The sequence below is a fragment of the Bos javanicus genome, chromosome 10 (assembly GCF_032452875.1).
Source record: "Bos javanicus breed banteng chromosome 10, ARS-OSU_banteng_1.0, whole genome shotgun sequence".
Classification (NCBI taxonomy): domain Eukaryota; kingdom Metazoa; phylum Chordata; class Mammalia; order Artiodactyla; family Bovidae; genus Bos; species Bos javanicus.
This window is the reverse complement of record NC_083877.1, coordinates 70382022-70392073: the sequence shown is the minus strand read 5'-3', so window position 1 is coordinate 70392073 and position 10052 is coordinate 70382022. Positions and strand designations below refer to the sequence as shown.

Below are 10052 nucleotides of genomic sequence, written 5' to 3'. Positions count from 1 at the left end.
GTCAAGCACCAGTCTAGAGACTTCTGTCAAGGCATTTTTCAGATGTGATTAACATTTAACTCAGTAGACTTTAAGTAAAGCAGAGTACTCTCTATCAGTGTGTGTGTGCTTGATTAATTTACTTAGCAGGGACTGCAAGCTGCCAATACCCATTTTTCTCTTCTTTCTTGGTGTCAGAATCCTAATTTTATTTAGGATGGTAACGTTCTAGCTAAAAGACTACGTTTCCCAGTTTGCCTTACAGCCACGGATGGCCCCATGATTTACCTCTGTCCAATGACAGGTGAGCATTGTTGAGTAGGATTTACAGGAAAGCTTCTTTAAAAAGAAGAAAGGCTATTGGCATGTACCCTGTCTCCCTTTTTGAGTTTTCTGTCTGGAACTCTGATGGTGTTTTGAACTCAGTGGCCTTCTTGAATCATGAAACCACCCACTAAAAATGGCAGAGCAGAAAAATACCAGCTCTGGACTGGCTACTCCCTTATACTTGAAGAAAAACTAAACCACTAACCTTTAAAAACCACTATAATTCCGGTTTGTGAACAACAGTGTACTGTAATTCTGAAATGATCAGATAATACACAGAAGCTACAGTAATTCAAAGCAAACCTCAACAGTCCTCAAACCCAGGCCATCATTTATGGTCTGGTCCAGCTTGTCTTATAAAATGGATAGTATTATTAGTCCCACTTTACAGAAGATGAAACTAAGTTACAAAGAAGCTAAGTAACTTGCCAAGATCACATAATCAGCAAGTGACTGAGCTTTGAACTTAGATCTAGTCAATTCTGAAATTTGCACTCTTTTTTTTTTTTCTTAATAAAATATGGAATGCTTCATGAATTTGCGTGTCATCCTTACACAGGGGCCATGCTAATCCTCTCTGTTTCTTGGAATCTGCACTCTTAACCACAGTGCCTCCCAATGGTAAAGCTAAGAATAATGGGTGGAAGTCATGGGACACAGACTCCCGTTCAATATAAGGAAGACTCTTCTAAAAGGGGGCTGTTCAATAACAGCATAACTAGGAATATGTAATTAAAGACTGAATAACCACTCTTAGGGCTTTCCAGGTGGCACTAGTGGTAAACAATCCACATGCCAATGCAGGAGATGCAAGGGACGCAGGTTCGATCCCTGAGTCAGGAAGATTCCCTGGAATAGGAAGTGGCAACCTACTCCAGTATTATCCAGTATTAGTCTATTTCAGTTCACCCAAGTCTACATATGTGTTTTGACAGAATTAAGCACTCCATACTAGGAATTTTAAAAAGAAAGGAAAGGGCAAATTTAATATTAATACTGGCTATTCTAGTTCTTGACTTCCTTGTAGTTTTAGTTCTAGTTCTTGACTTCCCTGTAGTTCAAATGGTAAAGAATCTGCCTGTGATGCAGGAGATCAGGGTTCGACCCCTGGGTCGGGAAGGGAATAGCAATTCACTCCAGTATTCTTGCCTGGAGAATTCCAAGGACAGAGAAACCTGGGGGGCCAAAGTCCATGGGGTTGCAAAGAGTCAGACATGACTGAGCAACTAACACACACACACACACATTCTAGTTCTTAATTTGGGTAGTGGGATGGAGGGTCTCCATTTTATTACTGTGTTTCATCACTTATGTATATGTTCCAATGTCTTTTAATATATATTAAACATGACATGCTTGGTGGGCTATAGTCCATGGGGTTGCAATGATTTGGACACAACTTAGCAACTAAACCAAACACGACATTCTAAGTGGCTTAGTGGTAAAGAATCTGCCTGCCAATGCAAGAGATGCATGAGACCCAGATTCAAACCCTGGGTCAGGAAGATCCCCTGGAGGAGAAAATGGCAGCTGGTTCCAGTCCATGGGGTCGCAAAAGAGACACAACTGAGCATGCATGTGTGAAAACATGACATAATGGTTTTTATTAGTGAGAAGGGAAGTGGCCAACTTGGTTTGGGTGTTATATGCAAGGGGAGTGGTAGCCTGTGCCCATTCACTGCACCCTCACCTCTGGGCTGAGACTGGAGCCTCTGTGGCCTCAGTACTCCTTCTTCTTGGAGAGAGCATCTCAGTGAAGGCTCTTGGACCATGACTGAGTTGACCACCTGCCTCTCACCTGTTCCTGGGCAGTTTGGAGCAGTAGAGCTGAGTCTCAGGGCACCATCTAAAGAGTATGAACACAATGGTAACAGAGGCATCCTGGGTCTGTGCTCAGAGTTCATGTCTTTTTAGTGTCTCCATCTTCTCTCCACTCCTGTTGTGGCCCTCTCTTCTGACTTCTTACTCCTTCCTCTTCTCTGAGACTTCACCTTTAGAGCAGGAAGCTTTCCCTCATTGAAATTTTTTCTTCTTAAAATTCATTCAGAGTTGTAAGGGGCCTTGAACTGATGTTCGATTGCTGTCTCTTATTCTGGGAACATGGGAAAAATTAATAAAGCAAGACACTCTTCTGACAAGATGGATTTGACCAAAACAATGTATTTTTTTTAAAAACATTCTAAGACATAATATCAGAGAAGGTAATGGCAACCCACTCCAGGTCTCTTGCCTGGAAAATCCCATGGACAGAGGAGCCTGGTAGGCTGCAGTCCGTGGCGTCACTAGGAGTCGGACACGACTGAGTGACTTCACTTTCACTTTTCACTTTCATGCATTGGAGAAGGAAATGGCAACCTACTCCAGTGTTCTTGCCTGGAGAATCCCAGGGACGGGGGAGCCTGGTGGGCTGTCGTCTCTGAGGTCGCACAGAGTTGGACACAACTGAAGTGACTTAGCATCAGCAGCAGCAGCAAGACATAATATACTTTCTACTTGAATACCAAAAATGTTAGAATGACTTCTCTTTTAATTTTCCAAGGTGAGAAAAACTCAACAATACTAAATGGCAAACATCCCTATAGACAGGCTTATACTTACAGACACTTTTGGCTTCTAGTCCTTTGGTTAGATAACACGAAAAGAATGATAAACGTCCTATAAAAAAAACAGATTGCTGAGTTGGGAAGGAAGTTGCACACATGGCCTTCTCTCATTGATATCCCAAGAAGGTTTTTCTGTCAAATTAGTGAGAGCTCTTTGTTGGAAACCATAGCAACTGGGCTTAGAAAAAGGAACTTATTGGAAACATAGCAGGTGACTCACAGGACTAGAAGGCTGGAGAATCAGTCTGGGAAAATGGCCAGAACTCCAGCTGGCCAGCAGGACACAAAGTCAAAGCCACGTCATCAACGGGACAGATTCTGAGGACACCCTGCTGTCCCTGCAGCCTCTGTCACCAGCCGCTAGACTCAGTGCCACCGGCGTGACCTTAAATGGTTCTGTATGTTCACATCACCAGCTCAGGACTGAAGGACTTGAGAAAGTGCATCTGATTGCCAAGCGACAAAATGTCTGCACCCTCGTCTCAAGGGGGCTGGCAGAGAGAAATTTGGCCCTTTGTTTTATTACCAGTGAGTTATAAGAATTCTTTGTATATATTGAGCATAAGTACTTTGTCTGTATATGTACTACAGTATCTAAGATGGCTCTTCACCACGTCATGTCTGCTAATGCTGGAATACCCAAGATGGCTCCTTCATTCATGAGTTTGGAACCCAAGCTGGGAAGAATTAGATATCTCCTCTCAATGGAAGATATCACACAGAATTTGTGGCCAATCTCTGATACATGTTATAATTAGAGATCTCAACATTAGTGTCAACTATCAACTTACTCTCAATTGCTCAAACTCACTGAAATCATTAAATAACAAAATAGCAAAAAATGATAGTTTTCAAAGTGCTTGCGTATATTTTACGACACCCTCACAAGAACCTTATGAGTTAAGCAGGTAGACATTAATATCCTCACTTACTGACACTGCTGAGGCCCAGTGATATTGGTGCCTTGTTCAACACAAAAGAATCGCAACTAGAATCCAGATCTTCGGCCTCTAGCGCAGTGTCTTCTCCTATATGCCTTGCCATTTCTGCTTAGGTATACAAATCCTCCTAATTCAATAAGCCTCTTCTTTCGTAGAAATATAAGTTTGTGGTAGTCCTCAGTTACTAATGAATTATTTATTCATGAATTATCAGACAGGAAGAGCTGTCTATTTAAATAATTAGGTACTATTCAGTGAAATCCTATTAGAACCAAAAGTTCTGTGGTTGTAAGGAATGAGAATGAATGAGTTGATTTGAAATTGCACCTCTGTTTAGTGACAGCATTATGCATATGATTAAAAATAAAGAAGCCAAAATTTTATTTACTGAAACAGAAATTCTAAGAGTCCACTGTAATTGAGAAAAGCAAATTGCAGAGCCTTATGTGAATACACACACAAGAATGCATATAAACATATATATTTTTCAGACGTGTTTGTTAGTACACATGCAAAAAATCCTCTAAAGGTGATGTTAATAGTGTTATATCTTATGGATTCTATACTGCTTGAATTTGAAAATATATCATTCTTTAATAATTTGTTAATAAAAGATTTTTAATCTCTTCAGTCCTTTCAGAAATACATAATTATCTGATTTAAGCATCTTCACAACTTTTGTAGTCCTAAGTAAGGTACAGGAATAAACAAATGAACAAACAAAACTACTGGAGTGGGTTGCCATTTCCTTCTCCAGGGGATCTTCCCAAGCCCGAGATCGAACCTGAGTCTCTTGTGTCTCCTGCACTGCAGGCGAATTTGTTACCACTGGGCCACCTGCGAACAAAACTACAGATGGTATCATATTAAGGAAAGGAATTCTATATTTGCTGATTCACCTCCCAACAGAAATTACTGAGATAGTATCTTTTTAGTACTCAGCATAGGGAAACGTGTTCTTAAACAAAACAATACAAAAGTATCCTCTGGGCTAAACATAATTGACTTCCAGAAAACTCACTGGTTTGGAACTCAAAAGAGATAGGCATTTCTTTGCAAACCAAGAAGTGACCATTGCTCACAGATCTCAAAAGACAATAAAAGAAATAGCAAACCAACTTAGACCTGCATGTATATTAAACTTTACCTAAAAAGCATTCCAGTTTACATTAAATTATTTAGAAATTCCAAACCAAACTGTGGCCCTACTAGGTCATAAATCAGGCAAAGGAGGACTTGGGAGATTGGCAAAGCTAGCTGGGCTAAAATAGAGTGAAACTCCTTTCCTATATGTCTTCAATTTGGGAATAAAGTAGAGTTCAAAGAGCCAAAGATCAGGGTCTGGACAGGAATACCATCTGTGGACGGGTGCTCCAGATCAAGCCAGGAGCGGGGTTATCCAAATCGGTTAGGATTGAGAACTAGAGCCTGTGGGGAGCCATCAAACACAAACCTAGTTAGTGATAATGACCTGCCATTTGTTCAGTGACCGCCATGCTGTCACTTTTCATACTTTATCTCACAGCCCGCAGCCTCCTCACAAACAGGGTCTTAGCTTCTTCAGATGACAACACAGACTTAGAAGGGTTACAGGGCGTGCCCAAAGCCATGATGCTAGTGAGTGACAGAACCCGAATTCAAGCCCAGACCTTCCTCAAAGCCTATATTCTCTCCAACAGACCAAACTCTGGTGATCTAAAGGATCCAAGAGAATTTTGTGAGAACAGTAAAGTCAGGAACCATGAGACTTAGGCGGTGAGCTGACGTGCCAGTTCCATCAGGTCTACTTGTTCTGGACTTCTCCTGGAAACACAGGCTAGTTTGATGTTTTCCTTTCATATAATATATGGGTACACCTGCCTAGTGGGTGTTGCATCTTCACAGAGTCATGGGGCAGATACAGTGAAATGAATATGATGGTGTTCCAAAAGCAGCCAGGCTCCTCTGCCAAGTGTCAGGTTGGATGTAAAAGGTAGAGAGAAACAGAAGAGAGAGGGTGCTGGAGTCAATGACTGAATAATGAAGCATGAACCCCAGGCTCTGTCTAGATACTCATGAGGCTCCCTTTTCTAAGAGGAAGACCATGCACAAAGACGTGATGAAAAATTGTGGAGCCTGACCGAGAAGGAAAACCAAATGAGAAACGCGTTTTGAGAAGGATATCATTAGCACATCAAGTGCCAAAGGAAGAATAAACCAGAGGAGGACTGATATAAAGCCCGAACTTGGACATGAGAAGGGCACAGATGACCTTTGAGAGGGGAGATCTGGGGTGTTTGGGAGGACACGTCAAAAAACAGTGACCTAACGTAGGGGTGGAAATGTGGGAATAAACCTGACTTTGTCAAGAAGCATGATCATCAGAAATAGATGGTGAACAAGTCAAAGGAAGGGAATCAGTCTTGGATTAGAGACATTGTGAATGGAGATACAGATGAGGGAGGAAGAGTCATGATTCAGAGATGTAAGACAGAGGAATTAACTGGTGGAGTGTGGTCCCAGATGAATGGGGAAGGTAAGGATTCTGCACACTGAGAGAATCTTTCCTTAAAGCAGATGGAGGAGAGAAATAAGACTGATTATCAAGTAGACATGTGAAGGGAATTTTTTTTAGGTATTTTTCATTGGTGGCAAATATATTCAGGATTTTTTTTTTTACTATTACTATACCAGAAGGATGGACTTGATTCAAGAAAAGGGCACAGAATAGCAGAAATGAGTTCAAGTTCCTAGCTTTGTTCCTTATTATCTCTGTGACTTGGACAGATTTTCTGAGCTTTGCTTTGCTCCCCTTTAAATTAAGATGCTTATCTATGTCCTGACTCCCAAAGTGACTCCCAAGTTAAATATCTAGAAATTCAGATTGTTAAGTCATTGGTAGTTTGGAACTGGCCATGGTGTGAGCATTTACACCACGGTGACAAGCAAATGTTACAAAGCAAGCCTTCCCAAGGGCTTGCATTGCCTGCCTCCCTTATATTAATAATATTGTCAGGCTGAAACGAGAGACTGTTTGTGAAAACACTTTGCAAAGAACCAAGCTCTATATAATGTGAAGAGCTTTTATTATTAATATTGACAAGTGTGGCGGCATGAATTTTTCACCTATTGATTAGAATTTTCTTTTCTGTCCCCTGCCCACCATTCGTAACATATAGCCTTTCGTATTTCCTTGCCTTAGCAATTTTTGCAGGGCCGAAGGCAAAGATGCTTGAAGGCAATGGCTCTTCCAATCTTATTAAAGGACTATACATACCAAAGAGACAGTACTGAGAACAGGAAGAAAAATGGGAATATCGAAAAGGCTTCAAGGAGAGATTCCCAGTGGCCTGAGAAGGGCAGAGGTTTTATAGGAAGCAGAAGGGAACCAAGTCTGGATGCCTAACAACTCCCTGAGAGGCACAAGACCTCAGGAAATGGCTACAGAGTGGATCTGAAAAACCTTCCTGGGTAGGCAGCTTCTCAGACTCAACTCAGTATCCAGATGCACAAGACCACAGTCAAGCATATTTAGATTTAGAATCTAGGACAGGAAATCCTGTCAGCAGGGCAGCAACAGTGTTCCCTTTCCCCTGGGAAGTGGTCCATGCAACAATCCATATGGCACCGTGGGTTCTCCTGTTTGGTTTTCCAGGCTTCCAGTGCAACGATATGAGACCACATGAGGTCCGTGTGGGATCCCTGCCCCGGTCTAGACCCTCATGCCCCACAGGAGGTAGCATTTCCTGTAACAACTCCACAGGAATAGCTGCTGTGCCTGGCGCCCTCAAAGAACTTGCACAGTTTTGAGTCACTGCTCTCAGGAAGCCCAGAGCTATGGCTTCCCTCAGGTTCTAGGTTTTCCCTGTGTAGATACAGTTCACCATGAAGGCTAATTTTTGCCATAAGTCACTCTGCCTAGTAATAACACATCTGACACAGTAATTTTCTTAGGTCTTCAGAGGAAACAGAGAAAGTTAACAGAAAGTAAAATCTCAAGTTGAAAGGGAGAGGGTCTTTTAAAACACTTTATTCATGGTCGGCCCAAGCAGGCAGGCACAGGGACTCCCAGCTTCACCAGAGACACCCTTGTCGCAAGTGTGGCCCAGAGGCAGCGACACTGGGCGTAAAACATAAAGGTCATCCTGCTGGTGGTTGAACAGAAGTCTTGGACGTCCCTGGGGGTCCAGTGGTCGAGAATCCTCCTGCCAGTGCAGGGGACATGGTTTAGATCCCTGGTCTGGGAAGATCCCACGTGCCGCAGGTCAACTAAGCCCATGCACCACAACTGCTGAGCCTGCTCGCTAGAGCGTGGGAGCCAAAACTACAGAAGTCCAAGAGCCTGTGCTCTGCAACAAGAGAAGCTACCATGATGGGAAGCCCAAACACAACTACAGAGGAGCCCCTGCTCGCCGCAACTAGAGAAAGCCCACACACAGCAATGAGGACCCAGTACAGCTAGAAAGGAATAAATTAAAAAAAAAAAACAGCAGTCTTCTCTCCCAGACCCTCACCATTCTATTGACTGTTAAATCAGCTCCCACAAAAATTACAGTGAAAAAATCCCCTTGACCTGTCCCTATATACCTCAGGTTCCAACTGCAGTAAGAATTTATCATATCATTCTTGAGAGTGAACCAGTTAACATTTGCAGAGCAGGCAAAAGACGAAAGATACATTAATAACAGCACCAGGCATGCACTGGGGGCTGCTCATCCTCTGGGCACTTAGCAATCACAAATCATTCAACGGCTGTTTGCAAAGTATTATCGGTCCATTCCCAGTGCAAACAACCTCCACTTTATAAGAGAATTCTAATCCCAAACTATCTTGTCATTTTAAAAACATTACTTTTCAAGACCTGGCATTATGCTGAGTTGTTCTTTTAAAAGATTGATGAGAATCCTCATAGTTTAAAATAACTAAAGGCAAAGCCACTTTTAATATGTACTGTGTAAGAATTTTTTTTAGAAAAAAATTTTAATTATAGAAGTAACACATTAGTACAGACTCATTATAAGAAAAACCCAAACACCACATTTAAAGTAAAAGTCTTCCTGGCCCTCTTCCCACTGAACTTCCCTCCTTGGAGGTGACCAGGATATTAATTTGGTATATCCTTCCTTCCCTTTTACTCTTCATTTATAATTAATGTTTTGAACTATAAATGATTCTCAGTACAACTATTAGAGTGTATGGTTTAGTCAGAGACTCCTTGTCTCCTCCTCTTTCTATAAAGGCTCTAGGAGGACTTCCCTGGTGGTCCAGTGGTTAAGAATTCGCCTGCCAACGCAGGGGACAAGGGTTCAAACCTTGGTCTGGGAAGATTCCACGTGCCACAGGGCAACTAAGCCAGCGTACCACAACTACTGAGCCCGCACCCTAGAGCTCAGGCTCTGCAACAAGAGAAGCCAGTACTGTGAAAAGCCCACACATTGCAACTAAAGAAAAACCCGAGCAACAGTGACGATCTAGTCCCATCACCAGGGCCCCACTCGCATGACCTAATCTAACCTTAATCACCTCCCCCAAACCTGACAGTTTCCTAATATATCCCCATGGGGATAGAGTTCAGTGTATGAATTTTGGAGGGTCATTTCCCCAGAGGACATGAGATATACAGAGAACCCTTCAGAAAGTTTATTATCCTCTTTCCACCATGTGAGGATACAAGAATTCTGCAACTAGGAGAGTGCCCTCACCCGACAATTTGGCACCCTGATCTTGGAACTAGAAGAACTAGAAGAACCAGACCTAGAAGAAATAAATTCCTGCTGTTTATTAATGGAAAAAAAAAGTTTATCATCAGGAAATGTTAACAATTTCAAAATTAGCTACACACATGTTAGGGGAACCAAGAACTTGTTACTTTTCCCTTAAGAAACAAGAGATGTCTACAGAATAGGAGAGGAACGTGGCCCAGCAGCTTCCCTCTATAAACATGCTTAGCATCCAGCGTCCCTGAGCTGTTCCAGCGCCCCAGAACCCTCTTGTGACAAGCCTGAAGAGAGCTGGCATTCCCAAACCGTGCAGCTCAAGCTCCAGAGTGTACAGAATGATGCATTCAGCTAAGTAGACGCTGTCGGCGCTGCTCCCCGCCCGCCCTCTCCCCCTCTGAAGTTTCCATTACCCAAGGGCTTTGATCTGGTAAACAAATCTGAGTCCAATCACATGGCAAAGGTTCCCTTTCTCTCTCCTCTCTGTGCTTGGGAGAACTGAACAA

General features: G+C 42.5%; 1 protein-coding gene and 1 pseudogene across 2 annotated transcripts in view; both read right to left on the bottom strand.

The window, feature by feature from the left end:
- Positions 1-820: 820 nt before the first annotated feature.
- LOC133256276 (U6 spliceosomal RNA) lies at positions 821-918 on the bottom strand (annotated as a pseudogene).
- A 965-nt stretch (positions 919-1883) lies between these two features.
- Positions 1884-10052, bottom strand: part of KIAA0586 (KIAA0586 ortholog) — a 168988-nt gene continuing 160819 nt past the window's right edge. Inside the window, exons 31-32 of one of the 2 annotated variants that reach the window (XM_061429009.1) lie at positions 2905-2961; positions 1884-2398 (exon numbers count right to left, since the gene is read on the bottom strand). In XM_061429009.1, coding sequence (XP_061284993.1) covers positions 2397-2398; positions 2905-2961 — 59 coding nt within the window. In that variant the 3' untranslated portion in view covers positions 1884-2396. Of the gene's footprint in view, positions 2962-10052 lie in introns of both variants that reach the window. The other variant, XM_061429008.1, reaches the window with a different exon arrangement.